General features: G+C 46.3%; 2 protein-coding genes across 7 annotated transcripts in view; one reads left to right on the top strand and one right to left on the bottom strand.

The window, feature by feature from the left end:
- The first annotated feature begins 8,459 nt into the window (after positions 1–8,459).
- LOC117067994 (protein FAM106C-like) lies at positions 8,460–9,093 on the top strand. The gene is given in 2 exon segments (XM_033185267.1): positions 8,460–9,014; positions 9,017–9,093. Coding segments are annotated over 2 exon segments (519 nt in total). The 5' UTR covers positions 8,460–8,572.
- Positions 9,094–12,961: 3,868 nt separating this feature from the next.
- USP32 (ubiquitin specific peptidase 32) overlaps positions 12,962–22,577 on the bottom strand; it is a 225,218-nt gene continuing 215,602 nt past the window's right edge. For 3 of the 6 annotated variants that reach the window (XM_033183782.1, XM_033183784.1, XM_033183783.1), the window contains 5 exons: positions 19,814–20,005; positions 18,884–19,172; positions 17,052–17,473; positions 16,297–16,389; positions 15,008–15,181 (listed from right to left, as the gene is read on the bottom strand). In XM_033183782.1, coding sequence (XP_033039673.1) covers positions 15,008–15,181; positions 16,297–16,389; positions 17,052–17,473; positions 18,884–19,172; positions 19,814–20,005 — 1,170 coding nt within the window. Of the gene's footprint in view, positions 15,182–16,296; positions 16,390–17,051; positions 17,474–18,883; positions 19,173–19,813; positions 20,006–22,577 lie in introns of all 6 variants that reach the window. The other 3 variants (XM_033183779.1, XM_033183781.1, XM_033183780.1) reach the window with 2 other exon arrangements.

The following is a 22,577-nucleotide window of genomic DNA, read 5'->3' as shown; positions in this document are numbered from 1 at the left end:
GAGGGTCCAGCCTGGCCCCTGAGCCCTCCTTTCATCTCTGATGCCCTGTGGGTGACCCCAAGGGGTGCGCGCGCGCACACACATATACACACACACACCGGCCTTCACTCCTTCACTGTAGCTGGCCAGGCCTGGGGGAGGCTCGCAGGCTAATGGTTTTACCCACAACCTGACTTCTCAGGGGGTCACTGGCCGGCGCCCAGCACAGCATGAAGCACATTTTTGGGTGCCTACCATGTGCCAGGTGGGGGGCCATGCTGCAATCCCATCAGGGTGGCATTATCCCTGCCACGGCATGGACAAGGAAGCCGAGGCACAGAGAGGCACCAGGCACTTGTCGGAACCTGGGGCCACTCTCCTGCAACTCCTTGGCTCCCCTGGCCTGCTCTAACCTTCAGCTGAGCCATCTGTGTCCAGGGAGGGTGAGGGCCGCAGCACCCTGTCCCACCCATCTCCGCCGGTTGCTGTCCATCCCCAGTGGGCCATCTCTTTGGCCCCCTGTTTAGATTCGGCATCCGGATGGGAGCCAGGGGCTAAAAATACTCCCATGTGTTTAGATGGCTCTTGGAAAATAAACTTCCCCATCTTGGCTCTTGGTTTGCACACTTGCTGGCCTTGCTTCCTGTGGCTCTGATCTGACAGTGTGGGGGTGGGGGAGGAAGGTGGGGCGGAGGAGGGTCTACAGGGGGCCCAGAGTCGTGGGGGCAGTGTGGACGTCTGCCCATGGTTCCTGCAGGCTGCGGTGTCTCAAAACTCCGGGGGCGCCTATACGGACACCGCCTTGTGAACGGTGCCCCCCACGTGGTGCAACCCCGAGGCTCTGAGCTTGTGTGTGTGTTGCGGTGGGAAGAGGCAAGGAAGCTGGTGGCTCCATGGGCATGCTCGCTGCTCTGGGCCTCGGTTCATCCATCTGCAGAAGGGACCCTTGGTCCCCCATCTAACTGGGCCTGGCTGTCCCGGGCTCCTGCTGTCCCTGGTGACCTCGGGAGGAAGGTCAGGCCTATCTCTGAGGTTGGGGAACTGTTCCTGCACCTCGCACTACACATGTCCTAGCCGCTGTGTTTGTTTATCTGAGAGGGGACAAAGGCATTCTTTCCCCCAGGGACGAAGGACGATGTCCAAGGCCCAGGGAGGGGCTTCCTTTGGAGAAGAGCTGCGGGACAGAAGAGTCAGTTCCTTCCGCAGATAGCTGGACACGTGGGAGGCTCCTCAGGTTGTTGCAAGTGTCAGCTTCGGCAAGGCCTGGAGGACAGGAAGTGGGCAGTGGAGCAGGACACACGGAGAGGATGTGAGTGCATTCTGAAACAAGATTTAATCTTCCACCAAGATTTAGTCTTTCAGCCAGATGCAGTGGCTCACACCTATAATCCCAGCATTTTGGGAGGCCGAGGCGGGAGGATCACTTGAGCCCGGGAGTTTAAGATCAGCCTGAGTAACTCAGGGAGATCCTGTTTCTACGAGGCGGAAAAAAAGCCAGACGTGGTGGCAATGCCTGTGGTCCCCGTTACTTGAGATGCTGAGGTGGGAGGATGGCTTAAGCCCAGGAGTTCAGGCACCATTGCACTCCAGCCTGGGCAACAGAGAGAGACCTTGTCTCAAAAAACAAAAAAATAAAACTTAATCCTTTTCTTCCTTCCTTCCTTCCTTCCTTCCTTCCCTTCTTCCCTCCCTCCCTCTTTCTCTTTCCTTTCTTTCTTTTTCTTTTCTTTTCTTTTCTTCTTTCTCTTTCTTTTCTTTTCGTTTCTTTTCTTTCTTTTCTTTTTCTTTCTTTTTATACAGTCTTGCTCTGTCACCCAGGCTGGAGTGCAGTGGCATGTTCTCGGCTCACTGCAACCTCCGCCTCCTAGGTTCAAGTGATTCTCCTGCCTCAGCCTTCCGAGTAGCTGGGACTATAGGCACATGCCACCATGCGGCCAATTTTTTTCATATTTTTAGCAGAGATGGGGTTTCGCCATGTTGGCCAAGCTGATCTCGAACTCCTGACCTCAGGTGATCCGCCTGCCTTGGCCTCCCAGAGTGCTGGTATTACAGGCATGAGCCACCACACCCGGCCTTAATCTTTCAACAAACACTATTATTTCCTCTGTGCAAGGGACAGAGGATTTAGGGAGGAAAATCCTAGTCTGGGCTCTTCCTCCAAGACTCCCAACTGCAGCGCAGGCAGACACAGCGGGCACAGGAGCACCAGGTGTACAACATAGAAATCAAGAGAGGAATGCAGAAACATCCAGGAATGCAGCCCAGACTCACACTGGCCTGGGGCGGAATCCCCCTCCGCTGCTGACTCTCTAGGTGCCCTTGATGGTTTAATTCATTTTTCTGAGCCTCAGTTTCCTCATCTGTGAAATGGCGGTGATGACAGCATTTACCTCATGGGCTTGTTGTCAAGATGAAACAAGATGCCGGGCCAAGAGACGATATTCAATAATTTATAATTATTATGGTGATTCTTTACATTGGAAAGAGCAATGAAGGACGGGCAAGACCCACAGGTGGGGAGTAGGGAACACTGGGCGGAGGCTGGGATTATGCAGAGTGATGCATAATGAACTCTGATCTGTGGTTGGTGGCAGTTCTTTCCTAACCAAGGGAGAAATCTTAAGACCCTCCAAGGGGCCACCTCTCTGCCCAGACACTTAGGGACATCCCTCAGCACTCCGTCCCAACCACACACAACAGAGGAAGACCTCCCAGCCTGACCTTCACCTAGAATTGTCTAAGGTCATCCAGAGCATCAGAGGGAGAAAAGGGGGCCCTCTGAGGCCCAGGGCTACCCCGCGGTTCTTATGTCCTGCCTTGGGGGCTGGCGGGTGCAGAGTTGAGAGTCAGGTTGAGCCCGCATCCCTGAAAGACGGGGCTCTTGGCCAGGGCTCCTCCGGCTTTCTCATTGTAGGGATTGATCGGGTTGGGGACCAAATTCCCATTTCATTTCCCTCTAACCCTTCCTTTCCCACTTCCTGTGGCTTCTGTGCTGTTGGCTCTGTCACGTGTCCATCTCTCTGCTGCTGGCTCTGCCTCCCACAAGCCTATCCTGTGTAGAGTTGCTGCAGTCTCCCCCAGCACAGGATGGGTGCCTGCCCCTGTCCCCACCCTTGGCTTCAGTTTTGTCTAGATGGGTTCACCTAGACAAAATACAGGCTGCCCAATTACATCTGAATGTCAGATAAATAACAAATCCTTTTTTTTTTAATATCCCTAAATTACACAGGACATACTTACATCAGAGCACTGGTGACACTAGCCTTGGAGCGCTCTCCCTGGCCACTCCCCACTGTCTTGCTTCCTCTTGCGAAGTCTACATGGCAGCCAAGACCCAGCCTGTGAGGCCTGGCCTGATCTCTGCTCCCTGTCTGCTCCCCCAGCTAGAGTCCCGGAGGAAAAGAATGGGGGATCGTTAGAGCCATCAGAGCATCGAAGTGTCTAGGCCAAGGTTGGCCACATAGAGGGAGGGCAGGTGGCAAATGTTTGCAGCATGAGTGAATAAAAGGAAAAATGATAGCAAAGAGTGGAACTACCAGGCACCATTCCAGGGCTGGAACTAAATATTTACCTTGTCCATTGGGCAAAGATAAGCCTGGTTTTCCAGGCTCTATTTATGCCAGCTTTCCTTCAGGGGCTGACACAGTCAACCTGGTATCGTTACAGTTTGATCAGCGGTTTCCACATGTGGGGTCTGGGTGTACGAGGTCCTTGATCCTCAGCTTCTGCCATTCCCCAGCTCCATGTGTCTTCCCCAGGGAATCCGCTTCCCAGTTCTCGGGCCCTAAGTGTCTTTGCACCTCCATTCTGCTGCCTGGTCTGTTCCCAGTCTCCACGAGGCTATTGAATCGGAGTTCATTCTACTCTAGATGAAGCTGTGTATCCTCGTTTAGGCCCTGGGGTCAAGCCACATCAGGAGCTGCTTGCAACATGATAGGACAGACTTGCCTGGGTCTACTACCTGCGTGGCCTCCTGGGAGACACCTCTCTTAAGGGAATAGGGTTGGGTATGAAAAGCTGGGTCCAAGTGAAGCTTCAGAGATGGAGATGTAGGGGAGGAGGGACTCTGAGTTCAGTGTGGCAGTGATCACTCCGCCTCTGGGACTCATGCCAGGTGTGTATAAGGAGAATGGAAACTGCACGTGAAAAAGGGAAGGGTGATTTCTCTCTTTCTTTTTTTGGGGGGGCGGGGGGAAGGGTGATTTCATGGAAATAGGAACAGCTCTGCTTTGGGAACGCCTTCATGGAGTGTAAAGGGAACAGTGAGCAACTCTGGCCCCTGGTGTCCAGCCTGGGAGGCAATGCCTAGAGGCAGTGGTCATGTTGGGCGAGGGGTGCCCAGAAGATCAGGCGGTCCTGCTCGGAGGACACCACGTGGCAGCTGAAAGGGCTAGTTTAAGAGCACATTTGAAAGTCCCTCTGGAGGCTGCCATCAGTATTTAGGGGGGAGTGGGTCTTGGCAGGGGGATAAAGGGTAGAATCAATGAAACCTGAGTCATTAGAGCGAGTGGCCTTTCGCTGAGCCTGAGGCTGCTGTGACCAGGAAAACACAGCCAGCATAGAAGCAGATTCACAGTCGGGCGCCGTGGCTTGCGCCTGTAATCCCAGCACTTTGGGAGGTCAAGGCGGGCAGATCACCTGAAGTCAGGAGTTTGAGACCAGCCTGGCCAACATAGTGAAACCCCATCTCTACTAAAAATATAAAAATTATCCGGGCGTGGTGGTGCATGCCTGTAATTCCAGCTACTTGGGAGGCTGAGGCAGGAGAATTGCTTGAGCCTGGGAGGCGGAGGTTGCAGTGAGTTGAGATCATGCCACTGCACTCCAGCCTGGGCAACAGAGAGAGACTCCCTCTGTCTCAAAAAAATAAATAAATAAAAAAAGAAAAAAAAAAAAGAAGCAGCAGTAGCAGATTCATGGAGACACTACTGCTTGGAATTCGGTGATGCTTCAGGGAGGGGAGCTGGCCTATGCTCCAGACAGGCATAAACTATCAATGTAAACACAATTACACCTAAGCCTCTGCAGGCATGGTGCTGATGCTGTCCGTCATCATTCGGGTGGTTACAGGTATCATCATGCAGGTATCATCCGGGTGGGTACAGGCCCTGGAGGCTGACATTTTTCTTTTCTTTTCTTTTCTTTTTTAAGACAGAATCTTGCTCTGCTGCCAGGCTGGAGTGCAGTGGTACGATCTCAGCTCACTGCAACCTCTGCCTCCTGGGTTCAAGCAATTCTCCTGCCTCAGCCTCCCAAGTAGCTGGGATTACAGGCATGCACCACCACACCCAGCTGATTTTTTTGTATTTTTAGTAGAGATGAGGTTTCACCGTGTTAACCAGGATGGTCTCAATCTCCTGATCTCATGATCCGCCCACCTCGGCCTCCCACAGTGCTGGAATTACAGGTGTGAGCCACCGCGCCCGGCCAATGCTGACATTTTTCAAGTCAGCTATGGAGTTTGAATTTTCTTCCAAATTTACATTGGTTATTTCCCCAGTTCAAATTAGGCCTGACTGATTTCTCTTTCTCTTTCTTTTTTTCTGAATATGTATCAGTTTTGGATTGAGGCCTAGCATTTCCACTACCATCCAGAGGAGAGATGAGAAAACCAGAGTTGGGCTCTTAACCCCAGGGGAAAAAACAACAGGCTGCTCTGGAACGCTGCAGAGTCAGGGCTGAATGAATGCAGGAACGGGGCAGGCAGCCGGGAGTGTGCCGGCCGCGTGACGAGCCTGCCATGGTGTCCGGATGGACATGTGGTATTTGGTTTAAAGCCCACGTTACTGGGGCATAAACAGCTGGGGATAAATGATCAGACTCAATTGTTCTTTCCTTTCCCAGGAAAGGCCAGGAAGGAAAAGGCCTCAGTTTAAGGGAGAAGGTATTGTCCTCAGTGGATGAAGCACAGTCAGGTAGCCCGGTCTGGCAAGGGGCCAGTGGGGAGCACGAGTTTCTCATGACTGCTGTGGCTGGTGGCTGCCTTCACAACAATAGCACATTGGACCCGTCCTTCCCATCCTGCCTCTGAAACGATCACATCGATGTTAAATCCCTGATAAGATACTTTCAGATACTCCAAAGTCCAGTTTGGAACTACAGTCCTTGCTTGACTCAATCTGGAATCCTTTCTCCCTCCCTGGTCCCATCTCCCCATCTACTCCCCCCACAGTTCTTCTCTCTATCCAGCTACTAAGGTCCCTTGGCCATCAGAGGCGAACAGAACAAACCTAAGACATCACTCTCCATCAAGAGACCTGCATGACTCTTTATTTGCACCAGAGTTTCTCATTTTCCAGGAATAAGAGGAGGAGCTGCTTTGGGGACACCCACTTCCTCTCCTTACATAACAACACACTGCATTTGCACAAGTGTCCTTGGTTGTAAAGGGTTCCACACTCACTTTCTTATTCAGGGCTTATTACAAGAGTCTAAGGTAGCTAGGATCATGGTGACCCTGATCCCTTGTCAAAGATGAGGCCACTGAGGCTCAGGTGACTACCGTTGTGCCAGGAGTTGCTAAGTGGTGGATCACAGACTCCAGTTCAAGGGGAGATAGGGTGGTAAAGAAGCAGCTGGATGAACCTGGGTTTGAATCCAGCTCAGAAACATTCCATCTGTGTGACACCACAGGCAAGTGACATAACCTGATTGAGCCTCAGCTTCCTCATCTAGAAGAAGGGGTGATCATGCATCCCTCATATGAGCATTTACAAATCATGAGTGAAACATGCATAGCATAGCGTGGGGTTTGACAGATAGAAGTCCAATAAATGTCTAAGCCCATCTCCAGCGTTTCTTCCAGTTCCAAGCTCAGGACTGTCCTTTAAGCCAAGTGAATGTGTTTTGGATGATTTAGCCCTCTCCTTTCCCCTATCCCTCCCCAAGTAAGAGGATGTTTATTTGCAGCTCCGTGCTGCAGAGAGCTCTGCAAACAAGGAGGGGCAGCAGTAACTTTCTCCAGCTGGCACAACAATGAAAGGCCACAGGCCCTGGGGCTGCTCCCTATGGATGTCCAGTCTTGGGAAACAGAGGCCAGGCAGCAGGCTGGCTGCTCCGGGCACTCCCTGTGGCTGCTTCACTCTAGCTGGCTACCCAGTATACTGACCAGGAAAACGGCCTTTGAAAAGGCCCACCCTGTGGTCACCATGATTTCTAGCAGACCAAATGAGTGTTTTCCTGGTAGCACTGTCAACTCCTCTTGCTGGAGACAATTCTCTGGGAGCTCCTCAGGCCCTGCTAGAGCACTGTGTGCTTGGCTTTCTGAATGCTTAGAGGTGACAGGTGCTTTAGTGGACATCCAATCCACAGCGGTTGCTCAGGCAGCACCACACCTCAGGCAGCAACTCCAACCTCATCTGCTTTAGCTATGGGTCCTTCAGGTAAATGTGGCTGGAATGGCTGGAAGAAAGGGTCGGGTCTCAGTGTTGTTTCAAAATAAAAGCTGAAGACAACTCCCTCACTATTCACAGGGGGAACCGAGGCACAGAGGAGGCAAGTGATCCCCAAGGTCATACAATTCTGCCAAGTGCAGAGCAAACACTGTGGATTGGACTCCTGGTCTACTGCTTTTCCATGGCATCAGCTAAGATGACTGCTCTGAACCTGGGGCTACGGCAGCCTCTGATGATGACCACAGGCATCTCCTACTCCATTCTGGAGGTTCCCTGTTGATCCCTAATGTGGAAGTCCCCCTCTTCCTCCCCAGTTTGTAATCGCAGTGGGCACTGGGGTTTAGCCATCAGCAGCAGAGGATCCTGCTGCAGATAACTGAAGGGTGGTACTGAACAAATCATCAGATCAGCAGAGAAGTCCTGTCCCCTTATCCCCAGGGCCTTGGACGGTTCCTCCAACCAGGCACATGTCTCCTTCCTGGGCTGCACTCAGCTGTGACTGGGCTCCTCTCTCTGGCATGCCTCCTCCCTGTCAAAGTTATTCTAGGTTTTCCCCCTTCTGTCTCCTTTTTTCTTCCTCCTCCACTTCCTTCAGTCTTTCTGGGGCATTTCAAGCCTGGCACCCATCTGTGAGTTCCTCTTGGGCTTGTGGTAAGGTCTAAAGTTTGTTATCAAGAGAAATTCCAGCCAAAGCAGATTGTGAATATGAAAAAGAGAGAAATTACAGCAAACAGAACTTATGCTTATAATAAAATAGTCTAAAATAGAAATGTATGTGCCAGGTGTGGTGGCTCACACCTGTAGTCCCAGCACTTGGGGAGGCTGAGGCGGGTGGATCACCTGAGGTCAGGAGTTCGAGACCAGCCTGGTCAACATGGTGAAAATCCGTCTCTACTGAAAATACAAAAATTAGTTGGGTGTGGTGGCATGTGGCTGTAATCTCAACTACTTGGGAGGCTGAGGCAGGAGAAACACTTGAATCCGGGAGGTGGAGGTTTCAGTGAGCCGAGATAGTGCCACTTCACTCCAGCCTGGGCGACAAGAGTGGAACTCTGTCCCAAAAAACTAAAATAAATAAATATGTAAATAAAATAGATATGTACTTATGCAAACCATAGAAAAATGTTTGGCAACCATCCCAAGATACCTGACAATGTGAAATACTTTTATTACAACTGGCCTGACCTTCAAAGGCCTTCATGGCTCCTGCCTTGCTGTTATCGTCTATGTTCCTCTTGCATCTTCCACTCAGCACGAACAGGCTGCACTGCCTCCAAAACGCACCACTTGAATCCTGCCTCTGCTCCTTTGTCCATCTGAATCACCCTCTCCATGTTTCTGACCCTGCAATCCTGATCTCACTTCATGAGGCAGTTCGCTTCCCTTTTGCATTTAGCTTTCCCCGGGATACACTGTCAACAGCCTACTGTCTGATGTCATCAGTCAGCACTTCATCAGAGACAATTATATCTACAAAGCTTTTGGCTAATTACTGTCACTCCTCCTTACGCATGTGCATATGCATATCATCTTTCCCTAATAAGACTGGAAATAATTATTCCTTCCCTGGAGGAGTGGTTTCCATAAATGACCAACCCACTGACCAGTGCAAACTAGCTGCGAAAGAGCTTCCTCTGAGGAACTCATTAGATGCAGATTCTTGGACTGCATGGGAGAGGAGGATCTCACAAATCTGGGTGTAATAGACACAGGACATTAGGTGTAATGGGCGGGACTCTGGACTCAGCATATCCAACAAGCTGCTGGCTGATTGTGATGGTGCCGACGAATTGCCAGGTTGGGAACTGCTGCCGCCACAGAACCTAGCAGAGAGCTGCCAGGTGCTCACTCCCCTATTGTTTGGGTGCATGCCTCCTAATAATGAACTTGATCATAACATTATTGTTATATTATGCCTGTATTGTTTCCTTAAGTGAGGGAAGAATGCTTTTGAGTACCTAATAGGTGGCAAGCTCTGTGCCTACTTACATACATGATCCATTCCTTTTAATAACCTTTGGAAATAAAGTGGTATTTTCATTGGGCATTAGAAATCTGAAAACTTTCGTTTACAGTTGTTGCAACAGCAGAACTAGAATTGACCTCCAACATAATGGGGTCAAAATCTATGACCTTTCTACTTACCAGGGGGCATGAACTGCTGGTTTGTATCTGGCTTGCAGATACCTTCGTTGGGCAGCACAGTGCTCAAAATTTTAAAAATTTACCAACACCTCTAAACTGGATACTTTGTATTAATATCTGGGTTTCTGGCTTCTCTTCATGGGAAAAACAAACAAAAAAAAATGTTTGGTGAACACTGGGGCCCACATTCCTGCAGGGCAACAGTCACATTGAGCCTTTAGATGGGCATGTGCCTAGAACTCACTAGAGTCCCCATCACTCCCTATTCTCTTACATCCTATTCCCAGCTAGGTTCTCATAGGCCTGGGTTTGTGACTGCTGCACACTTATCTACTCTCTTGCTTCCCACTGGTCAGAAAGTCTGGCAAACTTAAAAGGCCTCTTTTTGTTGCTTTCTCCTTTATGGAACTCTGATCACAGAGGTGTGTGCATTTCTGAACTTGTGATTTCAATACTAAGGAAGCTGTTGGTACATTATCAAGGGAAACTGGGATCGCTGCTCCCCAAGTTACACATTCTGGTGTGTCCTAGTAAAATTCTATATTCAGCCTCCAAACTAGCTGGGAAAAATGTGGCAAATCATCTTACTCGCTCCAATTCAATGGTATTTAGAAGTAAGAAGTCACTGTGAGCAATGCCACCAAGTGGTGGAGAGACTCCACGCTGAATCGCCACCTTCAGCCAGAGAGGCTGGGAGGCTCAAGACCTCTCAACACACAGAGCCATTCAGAAACTAGAAACAAAGTGCTTGCCCATCTCCCGAGGCTGGTCCTTCCAAGGCTTTTTTTTTCTTTTGAGACAAGGTCTCACTGTCACCCAGCCTGGAATGCAGTGGCACAATCGAGGCTCACTGCAACCTCAACCTTCTGGGTTCAAGCAATCCTCCCACCTCAGCCTCCAGAGTAGCTGGGATGACTACAGGCATGGGCCACCACACCCAGCTGATTTTTTTTTTTTTTTTTTTTTTTTTTTTAAGAAATGAGGTCTCGCCATATTGCTCAGACTGGCCTTGAACCAGACCATTTTTAACTTTTTAAAAGACAGCCTTGGCCAGCCATGGCAGCTCACACCTATAATCCCTGCACTTTAGGAAGCTGAGATGGGCAGATAGCTTGAGCCGAGGAGTTCAAGACCAGCCTGGGCAACATGGTGAAACTCCATCTCTACAAAAATTAGCTGTGTGGTGGCACACATCTGTGGTCCCAGCTACTGGGGAGGCTGAGGTGGGAGGAGGATTGCTTGAGCCTGGGAGGTCGAGGCTGCCATGATTACCCTACTGCATTTACAGCCTGGGCAACAGAGTAAGACCCTGCCTCTATTAAAAAAAAAAAAAGAAAGAAAGAAACCTAAAAACAGACTGGCACTTAAAAGAGTTGTGCTTCATTTTTTGACTTTCTGTATTAATTTTTTTTTTTTTTTTTTTTTGAGATGGAGTTTCGCTGTGTCGCCCAGGCTGGAGTGCAGTGGCCAGATCTCGGCTCACTGCAAGCTCCGCCTCCCGGGTTCCCGCCATTCTCCTGCCTCAGCCTCCCGAGTAGCTGGGACTACAGGCGCCCGCCACCTCGCCTGGCTAGTTTTTTGTATTTTTAGTAGAGACGGGGTTTCACCGTGTTAGCCAGGAGGGTCTCGATCTCCTGACCTCGTGATCCACCCGCCTCGGCCTCCCAAAGTGCTGGGATTACAGGCTTGAGCCACCGCACCCGGCCTCTGTATTAATTTTCTGTTTGTTCCTTTCCTTAAACAAGCTGCCACTGCTGCTGATTCAACATGTTTCATTTTATACCTTTTTTTTTTTGAGACGGAGTTTCGCTCTTGTTGCCCAGGCTGGAGTGCAATGTCGTGATCTTGGCTCACTGCAACCTCTGCCTCAGCTTCCCTGGGATTACAGGATTACAGGCATGCACCACCACGCCCGGCTAATTTCATATTTTTAGTAGAGATGGGGTTTCTCAATGTTGGTCAGGCTGGTCTTGAACTCTCAACCTTAGATGATCTGCCTGCCTTGGCCTCCCAAAGTGCTGGGATTACAGGCATGAGCCACTGGGCCTGGCCCATTTTATACATTTTTAATGTGTATTCTTGTTTTTGGAAAATGTGAACAGAGGGCTATTAAACTCTCTTAGAGTCGGTAAAGAGGTAAAAAAAAAAAAAAACAACAAAACAAACCAAAAAAACCCTCTTTGTAAGATAGGACTGAATATCGTTGGACTGAGCACTTAAAAAACCAAGCAACTGTGCCAGGCATTTGTGTCCATTTAATTCTTTTTTTTTTTTTTTTTGAGGCAGAGTCTCGCTCTGTCGCCCAGGCTGGAGTGCAGTGGCGCGATCTCGGCTCACTGCAAGCTCCGCCTCCCGGGTTCACGCCATTCTCCTGCCTCAGCCTCCTGAGTAGCTGGGACTACAGGCGCCCGCCACCGCGCCCGGCTAATTTTTTTTTTGTATTTTTGGGAGAGACGGGGTTTCACCATGGTCTTGATCTCCTGACCTTGTGATCCGACCGCCTCGGCCTCCCAAAGTGCTGGGGTGTCCATTTAATTCTTACAAGCCTGAGTGTACGTTATTTTAATTTTATAGGTGAACAAATAGAAGCCAAGGGTGAAGGACCTACAGCTGTCACCTTCATTTCTTCTCAACACTGCCAACTGTCTCCTTGGATCTCCCAGACAGACAACTAGGGATATCTGGCTTCTCAGTGCCCCCTACAAACCTAGAGTCATTTCAAGGCATTATGCAAATGAGCAGCTTTCCTTCTCTTCCCCTCATCTCCTGATCTGCACAAAAATGACTGTAGGACCCCCTGTAGGTACCAGTGTAGGCACCAATCCTCAGTTTACCACCTGCTCTCTACTTGCTTCCCTGCCATAACTTTCTAAAAGGGATGTGAGCCATGTTTAAAGTCACCTGGTCACTGCAAGGATCTTGTTCTACCCTCTACATCAGTGGTTGCCAACCTTTTTGGCACCAGGGACCGGTGTCGTGGAAGACAATTTTTCCACGGACTGGGGGGACAGGGGGAATGGTTTCAGGATAAAACTGCTCCACCTCAAATCATCAGGCATTAGATTCTCATGAGGAGTGCACAACCTAGATTGTAGCATACACAGTTCACAATAGGGTTCGTCCTCCTGTGAGAACCGCATGCCACTGCTGATCTAACAGGAGGCAGAGCTCAGGCAATGGGAGCTAGTCGGAGCGGCTATAAATACAGCACACCGCTCACCTCCTGCTGTGCAGCCTGGTTCCTAACAAGCCATGGACAGTACTGGTCTGTAGCCCCGAAGGTGGGGAATCCTGCCCTACAGAGTTTCCAGCCTCAGAGATGAAGCATCCCCTCTGTAAGTCAGAAAGAAATTATTCAAGTAGGAGAATTAAAACAGGATCACAAAGAGGGAGGCTGAAGAATTTGACTTTCTGGGTTTACTTGTATGAGGAAAAACAACACATAGAGGCATCCACAGTATTTAATTTGTTTGGATAATAGTTACAGATAAACAGGTACACCCCATATACAATTACCAGTACTTTTTATACAGTTCATATTTCAGTACATCAACACTATTTTATTTACACTCTATTTATGTACATTAACATCTTTCTAATGTCAGTGCATTGTCAACAAGGTTTATACAGTAATTTACAAGGTCAATGTAGTTAATAGTTAATTTAATAAATTTTCTGCTAGTTCATGAATTAAAAAAATTAATTACAACCAGTATAACAAACACAGATCAAACAACATTAGTAGATTGTGCTACCTGCTTAAATAAAACATCTGTAAAGAAATTATTTAAAATCTTCCACTTTTTAATGGGACATGTCCAAGTAGGAATGGGCAGATTTTATATACTGAAAATCTTGAAACTATAAAGTATGCATTTTGTCTGACTTTATTACATTAGACAATTGAGGCCACTCCTACCTACTTGCAATTCTATTTTCTCTGAAAAGGATTTCATTTTAGGTAGCCATTTAAGATAACCTTTCCAAATGCTTTGAGAACTAGATATTAATAGTTACTGGCCTCAGATATCAGAACACAAATGCTTAGTTACATTGGTAATTACTACCTATGAGGAAGAAAGGGTAGTGGAATCTGACAATTAATGAGAATCAACTTGCAGGATCTAAATGAATAAACAAAGACCAAAAATAAGGTGAAACATTTCCTTCAAGTATATATTAAAAACTACATGAAAAAAATGCTACCTGAAATAAATAATATTTATACTTTTGTTCCAGTCTTGAATAATTGGAGGAAAGAATGAAGTAAGCAAGGAAACATAACTTTCAATGACTACTGTAAAATTTAAAAAAAAAGACAAATATCAAAATAAAAAAATTACTGGACATGCAGACAAAGCAAAACTACAGTTGACTTCCTAAAACCACCAATTTCATTAAATATACTTATGAACTCCTAATGTCTGGGATGTGTTTTGTTTGTAATTTATAGCCCTTAGAGCCATCAAATACACACAAGCAAGTTCATCTGCATGTGTTCTCTCTTTTTTAAAGTGCAAAGCAAACACGGAAAAGAACAACCACTAATTGTGAAACGCGATCTAGCTCCGATGCTGCTTACCTTCCCAGAAGCTCTTGTTGCAACATGTGCATGTGAAGATGGTGCAAATATTGGCAACTGGCCCCCTTCCCTCAGCATGGGCGGGGCCGGGGGTGCAGAATACATTTCTGAGGATACTTGAAGTATCCTAAATGTAAGATGCCTCTGCTGGGAGGGCCATGGTAGCTGGATTTCCCAGGACGCTTTTTCTTTCTACTGGGTCTTCTACTGGGTCTCTGAGTGGAAGGCACATAGCTCTTAAGAGAGCCTCCCTTTCAGACTGACCACTATATGCCCCTGCCACCAATGACTGGTTGTGTCTCAAACATAAACACAATAGCAAAAACAAAAAGCAAGAAAGACAAAGAAAGGGCAGCGAAACAGTTTTAAAAATAAATTGAAAAATCCTCGTCCATGCCATAAGAATCATTTGCACACCTTCATGATCTTGCTTTCTCCATCTTGTCAATATAATGGAATAAAACTTCAGGAAAAAGGAGGTAGCATATCATGTCGTCCCTAGACAACATTATAATTTTTTGTTTTTTACTTTGACTCCCAGGAAATCTTTAATATTTGTTATGATTATTGGTAAACTCTATACTCACTACATATTTGTTCATATCTGGACAAGCACAAATTGAATTCTTATTTGGTCCCAGGTGGCTGGTGCCAAACCTTTTGTTTACAGGCTAATGGTGGGATCTGCCTGAAAGTTCTCTATTGGAGAGCTTGTATGAGACTTCAAAATAAAATTATTACTACTCTTAAAGTTAACTATTTTAATTAGAATTTTTATTTTGTGCTTCAGGGTCACAGGATAAAATAACTACATTTAGCTTGCCTTTCAGTGACACTTTTGCCAAATGTCAGCTACAAGGAGTCATCTCTCTCACCACCAAGCTGTCTAGCAGCCAGAGTGGTAGCTTTACTGTAACACACAGTACTTTTTGTAATCAGACTCAAAGTCTTCATCCATACTGCTTGTGTCTGCCATCTTTTTGCCATCAATCTTTGGCAGAAATTGTGCATAGTCTATCCCCTGCTGCTCATAGAAAAGAATGTAGGCAGAGTCGGTGTCAATTTCATCAGGGTGAAGTTCCTGAAAGGGCAAGAAAAACCTTTAACAAAAAGCCATCACTATTACGGCTCTAAATCCTTACCAGGAAAGGGAAGACCAACCCTCTGCAATTACTAAACCTGATTGCTTCCAATAAGCTCACTAGTTTGGCTGTCTCACACCTGCCCCTTTAAAATGAGCCCCATTATTTCCAATGTTTGCTTTGGGGAAAACATTTTGACCATAGACAAGCCAAAAAAGAATGACCTAAAATCCCATCAAATTCTATTTATTTATTTATTTTGAGACGGAGTCTCGCTCTGTCACCAGGCTGGTGTGTAGTGGCGTGATCTCAGCCCACTGCAACCTCTGCCTCCTGGGTTCAAGTGATTCTCCTGCCTCAGCCTCCCGAGTAGCTGGGACTACAGGCGTGTGCCACCACGCCCGGCTAATTTTTTGTATTTTTAGTAGAGACAGGGTTTCACCATATTAGCCAGGATGGTCCCAGTCTCCTGACCTCATGATCCGCCCACCTCAGCCTCCCAAAGTGCTGGGATCACAGGCATGAGCCACCACGCCCGGCCCAACCCCATCAAATTCTAACAGTCTAGAAGATAGGAGCTTTTTACATTAACTAACTCCCCCTTTTTTTTTTTGAGACAGAGTCTCTCTCTGTTGCCCAGGCTGGAGTGCAGTGGAGCAATCTTGGCTCACTGCAACCTCCACCTCCCAAGTTCAAGCCATTCTCCTGCCTCAGCCTCCCGAGTAGCTGGGATTATAGGCATGCGCCAACATGCCTGACCAATTTTTGTGTTTTCAGTAGAGATGCAGTTTCACTATGTTGGCCGGTCTGGTCTCCAACTCCTGACATCAAGTGATCCACCTCCTCAGCCTGCCTCAGCCTCCCAAAGTGCTGGGATTACAGGCATGAGCTACTGCGACCAGTCAACTAACTCTTCATTTTTCCCCACTACTCATTTTTTCATTCCCTACTCTGCATATCACTTTTGTTCCTTTAATACTGACAGCATCTCTATATTGATTCTAATAGAAATATCTATTTCCTATTCAAGAGATAGTCCATTATTTCAACAAATGTTCCCCAGTTCTGTTGATACTCTGTTTCTAACTTTCATTCAAAGTTTGAGAATGTTTACCTTACAGCTGCTGTCATTGTAACAGTACCACTTGCAGTTTGGGTTTTTGGCATAAGTGACGTAATGGCCCCCACCCAGAATTCCTGAATGGCACTGTAAGAGATAAGAGAGTGGAGGTATGTTAGTAGTTAACCGTACTATGGCCAGGGTATAGCACTAGGATCTGAGTAGGAGAACACGGATCATGTAAATGATCAGTAGGTGAAAAAATATTTTAGAACTCTCTTTTTCTAAAACCAAAATAAGCAAAAAGCAAAATTCAAAAGTCATAAGCTTCAAGTCTTGTGTGGATAAACAATCATTTTATAATTGTAATTACTATATTATTATTATTATTGAGACAGGGACTTGCTCTATCACCCAGGCTGGGGTGCAGTCGAGTGATCACAACTGTCTAAAGACTTGACCTCCTGGGCTCAGGTGATCCTTCTGCCTCAGCCTTCCAAGTAGCTGGGACTACAGGCACATGCTACCATACCTAGCTCCATTTAAAAATTATTTGTAGAGATGGGGCCCAGGCTGGTCTCTAACTCCTAGGCTCAAGCTATCCTCCTGCCTCAGCCTTCTAAAGTGCTGGGATTACAGGTGTGAGCCACCACACCTGGACAGGCCAAGATTTCTATGTTAACTTTGTCTATCACTAAGCTCAATGCTACGAAATAAGCAGGACCTGAAAAATACTTGCTGATGAATACATGAAGACAACTGAAGAAAACACAGACCACTCTCTGAAAACCATATAATGAACCACTTACTGAAATTGCATATAGATTATAAATAGGCTTAATACGAGTGTCTTCTCTTTGGTCATCAGTGCTGTCTTCTTCACTGTGGTTTCCAAGCTGACCATTGCTACAGCCATTGCCACATGCTTCATGCTCATAAAGGAATCCATTGGCCAAAGCTACCTCATGGTCCTGAGGAGTGACCAGCTCTGGTTGGCTGCCACCCAGCATATGCCCTCGGCTCAAGGCGTCAGCGAGCTCACAGATCTGCCCAGCCCCATTATCTCTGCTGGAATCCAAGTTCTCCTTACTACTTGACAGTTTATTTTTGCTGCCAATCTGGGGCAGCCGAAGCCTTTTGCTCCTCCCCAAAGTCCGTGGGCTGCTACTGGGGCTGCTGTTTTTGCTGGAGGGACAGCTGGCTCCACTTTTTCTTGATGAAGAAGGAGAACCTATGAACAGGACAGAAGAAAAGATTCACAAATCCAAATGCCACAAGGTAAGCCAGCCCCAAATGCTAACTCTGAGGTTAGCTTCACAACTGTACACACAAAGGTAAAGACAGGGGAGTCGTGACTGGCTGCTCTTTAGTTCCTATTATGTAGCCAGTAAGTTACATTTTTGTCTTCTTCAATGCCAAGTCCCTTAAGCAACAATGTCCTGAAAATGTAAAGTACATTATAGGGACTCAGAAAATAGCAGAAAGACGATTTATGTTAGATTCAGTTGAAAAACATCTAACTATTAGAGTAAGGAGTTTTCCCAAACACAGATCCCTCTCCTTTGTAAAATTAGACAAAAAATGTGACCACCATGTACTGAGTACTTCCTATTGTTAGGCATGGTACTGGGAATTTCCTGCTGTCCATTGTTACCTCTATGTCTCACAAAAATCCTGTAAGGCTTTAAACTTTTTGGTCATAGCCTCTTACCCCATCCCCTTTTATACCTTTAAAAATTACTGAGAACCCTTAGAATTTTATGTGAATTTTATCTATCAATATTTCCCATATTAGAAATTAAAACAGGAACGAGAAAGTACAATACATTAGCACAGAATTCACTGTCAAAGTGACAGTATTATTCCATGTCATCTTGTCTCTCACACCATTGTACACTTGTGAGAGAATGAAAGTGAAAAGGTACATATTGTCTTAGTATTTTTATGAAAATAGTTTTGGGCCAGGTGCAGTGGCTCACACCTGTCATCCCAGCACTTTAGGAGGCTGAAGGAGGAGCATCCCTTCGGCACAGGAGTTCGAGCCCAGCCTGGGAAACATGCCGAGCCCCATCTCTACAAAAAGTACAAAAATTAGCCAGGTGCAGTGGTGTGTGCCTGTAGTTCCAGCTACTCAGGAGGCTGAGGTGGGAGGATCGATTGACCCCAGGAGTTCGAGGCTGCAGTGATCTGTGATCTGTGTTGCACCACTGCCCTCCAGCCTGGGTGACAGAGTGAGACCCTGTCTCAAAAAAATAAAAAATAAAAAAAATAAAAATAAAGAGTTTTGATCCTCCAGACCCCTTGAAAGATGGGAAAACTCAGAACTTTTGCTATAAGGGGACAAGACAGCAGCTACCATTCCTGTTTACCATATATCAGGCACTGTGCGAAGTGCTTTACTCTCCATGTGTCAAACTCTCAACTCTGTAAACCTGGTATTATCTCCATTTTACAGACGAGAAAACAGATTCGGGGACGCTGAATCTCTTGCTAAAAGTTACACAGCTCAAATACAGATAGATCTGATTCCAGATAGGTTCCTTTCACCAACCAACCTGATGTTCTGGAACAGAAGACAGAGAAACATATGTAGCCTACAGGAGTCCCAAGAAAGCACCTGCATAAGGCCCCCAGGCCTCACCTTTCGGGCTGCTGATGATGTTAGCGCTGAGTGAGGATGGGCTTTTGCTCAGGAGCACGTCCTCTTCCCCAGCCGAACTCTGTGCATCCACTTTCTTCACCTCTCTTGCCAGAATCCGGGGCTCGGAAAGCTCATCCCCCTGGGGTGTGAGTGGTTTACGCCGACAGAGAGCCGGGTCTCTTGGTACCAAAAAAGCACTTGGATCAAAACTTTCCCGAGGAAATTTGACAATTTTCTGTGATTTTATCCACCGACCATTTACAAATTGAAATCGCTTAAGATGAATAATCTGGAGAAGTAAAGGTAGAAAACATCTGCATTAAAGGGCTCTGAAGATACAAAATTTACATGGAAAAAACAAGTCAAATATATGTGAATATTTGAGAATATATAACAGAACATTTACTCTTCATAATTTTTTAAAGACTTCAAAAATATGGTTTCATAAAGGCCTCCACACAGCCCCCAGTGCACTGGTATGCTTGTGCACACACACTCAACTCAGAAGTGTGCCACAGCCATGTGACAGCGCAGTGGGTGTTGCCTCTGGGCTCGGTTGCTCTTCTAGAGTCCACAAAGGGCCAGCCTAAGCTTCCTCTCTCCACAGAGCCAGAAGTTCACCCTCTCCTGAAGTTCAAATTCACCATGTTTTACCCCTTGAGGCAGTTCTCACATCGCACTGAATTGCAGTTACTGGTGTACCTGACTGATCTCTTCTTCTAGGTTACAAGCTCTTTAGGAAAAGGAACTACCAAATATTTGTAGAAAGATTCATCTCTATACTCAACATAAAAACCTTGTACAGAAAGTGTTTGAAACATTGCTGCAGGAAGGGTCTTATTCTCAGAAATAATAAAACCTCATGTTTGTTCATGTCTTCTTTCTTTTACGCTAGATTCCTACTCTCTCAGAGGTAGGACTGTAACATACCAGGATGGGTGGAAGCCTCCAGAGATCCAGCTTCTTTGTTGCTAAGCAGTGGGTCTTACACTTGGAACAGTAGTACATTTCATTTTCCCCTAGCTCTTCCTCACTGGTGAAAGCACGGAGACAGCTGTCCAGGTTGATGGGCTCGGCTTGCGCTCGCCGACTCTGCTCCACACTCTCATGCTCATCGACAACCTGCAGGTAGAGGGAACAGGAGGAAAGGGGTGTGTGGGAAGGCATTTAAAGTGGTGATCTAGCTATGCATCAACCTCTCGGTCACTTACCCTTATTTTACTCTATATAAGGAAAAAGAAAATACAACTGGCTGGGTATGGTGGCTCATGCCTGTAATCCCAGCACTTTAGGAGGCCAAGGTGGGGGAACTGCTTGAATCCAGGAGTTCAAAACCAGCCTGGCCAACAGAGTGAGACCCTGTCTCTGTAAAAGAAAAATCTAAAAATTAGCCGGGCGTTGTGGCACATGTCTGTAGTCCCAGATACTCAGCAGGACTGCTTGAGCCTGGGAGGTAGAGGTTGCAGTAAGCTGTGATTATGTCACTGCACTCCAGCCCAGATGACAGAGAGAGACCTTGTCTCAAAAATAAGGGAAAAGAAAACACAACCCAAACTAGAGTCTAAGCAAATACAGCACCTACACATTTATTCACAAATGTTACATTGGTAACATTCTGGATAAAATTTACATTTATATGACCATAGCTTTTTTTTTTTTTTTTGAGACGGAGTCTCACTTTGTTGCCGGGGCTGGAGTACAGTGGCTGGATCTCAGCTCACTGCAAGCTCCGCCTCCCGGGTTCACGCCATTCTCCTGCCTCAGCCTCCCGAGTAGCTGGGACTACAGGTGCCCGCCACCTCGCTCGGCTAGTTTTTTGTATTTTTTAGTAGAGACGGGGTTTCACAGTGTTAGCCAGGATGGTCTCGATCTCCTGACCTCGTGATCTGCCCGTCTCGGCCTCCCAAAGTGCTGGGATTACAGGCTTGAGCCACCGCGCGCAGCCGACCATAGCTTTTCTTGAAAAATTTTTGAATGCTTCAAAATGACAAAAACAAAAATTACTGCATTTATTTAACAACTTTGGAATCCCATAAGGGATTACATGTGAGCTGGCCCTCAAGCCAGGAGTGCTGATAGAAAGCCATTTATATTTAATCAGAAAGCCAGAGCATTATTAGTGTGCTGCAGACTTTACAGAGGCTAGGAGAAATAACATGAAACGCAGAAGCCAGATCTGGGTGAGATAAGGGCACAGAAAAGCTCATCATGAGAAGACACCACAGCAGAGTATGAAACCCTACAGGGTACAACTCATTTGCATCTGATCCCATGTAACACAGAGTTATCAGAATACCAAGTCTATAATTATCTGTCTCCTCCTCATGGGGCCTTTTTATCTGAGATGGCAACAAAAGGAAGAGCAAGCTCAAGAGTGTGCTGCTTTTGTTGAGACGGTCCCTAATACCCACCCAAACCTTTGGGGTCCTGTTAATCAGCATGTTAGGCTGTGGAGCAAGAAGGAGTTAAGTATAAGAAAGGAGAGAGAGCAAAGAGTAGGTGGGGTGCAGGGATGTATGTTGAGGGTGGTGTGGAATGAAGAAGAAGGAGAGAAGGAAGGATCTAGAGTGCAACAGAAAAAAAAGAATTTTTCCCTCTCCATTCCTGGCTGCTACCTGACAAACAATCAAGAACCACAGAGCTGGGATCCTTCTGTTTGTCCCTCTAATGTATGGGAAGGTGGGTGAAGCATCAGGGTTATAGATGCTACCAACTATATTTTTATTGACTATATTTTCTGTGGAACACAGGCTATAGTGCTAGATGAAGACAGGGAGGAAAGAAGGCTGATAAAAAACATATTTATGGACTGCACTGACAATAATTTCTATTTATCAGTAAAATTTCCCAAAGTGATAAAGATTCCCTTTACCTCTTGGGATCTATGCTTAGATCCTCTACTCTATTTAATTTATTAAACAGTCTATAAATTACTTATAGGCACCCTCTTCTTTTTCAAAGTTGCTTTAAAGTTCTTCTTTAACACAAAACATGGGAAATGAAGTAATAGTTTATATATATTTGTAAGACTATTAAGAAAGGAGAGAGGCCTAATAATTTGTCTAGTTTAATTTTCTTTCTTTTTTTTGCTTTTTTGAGACAGGGTCTTGCTCTATTACAACCCAGGCTGGAGTGCAGTGGCGAGATCACAGCTCACTGCAGCCTTGATCTCTTGGGCTCAAGCAATCCTCCAACCTCAGCATCCCAAGCAGCTGGGACTTCAGGTGCACACCACCACACCTGGCTAAATTGTGCATTTTTTGTAAAGACAGGGTGACATCATATTGCCCAGGCTGGCATCTAGTTTAATTTTCTACTGAGGAATCTGAGGTCCAAACAGGGGAGAAATGTAAAGGATAAGAGTGATTGCCCCTCTATTTTTTTTTCTGATTACCAGGTATAATATTCATGTGGAAATTTTGGAAAGCAGAGAAAAATGTAAAAAGGCAGGGAATCCTTTTATATTGTTAATACAAAGGCAACCACTGTCAAAATATTGGCAGATTTTCTTCTGTCCTTTTTCCTAAATAGTATTTTTTTCAATATTGAAGGTATTATTTCCAGTATATGCAACTTTATGTCTTGTTTTTAAAAAAACTTTCACATATTATAAGCATATTCCCGTAAATGTTAGCAAAAACTCCTGGTAATCATTTTCAACAACTGCATTATATTTTATCCAATGAACACACCA

This window comes from Trachypithecus francoisi, unplaced genomic scaffold (genome assembly GCF_009764315.1).
Source record: "Trachypithecus francoisi isolate TF-2019V2 unplaced genomic scaffold, Tfra_2.0 Lachesis_group20, whole genome shotgun sequence".
Classification (NCBI taxonomy): Eukaryota; Metazoa; Chordata; class Mammalia; order Primates; family Cercopithecidae; genus Trachypithecus; species Trachypithecus francoisi.
This window is presented reverse-complemented; position numbering and strand designations above follow the sequence as displayed.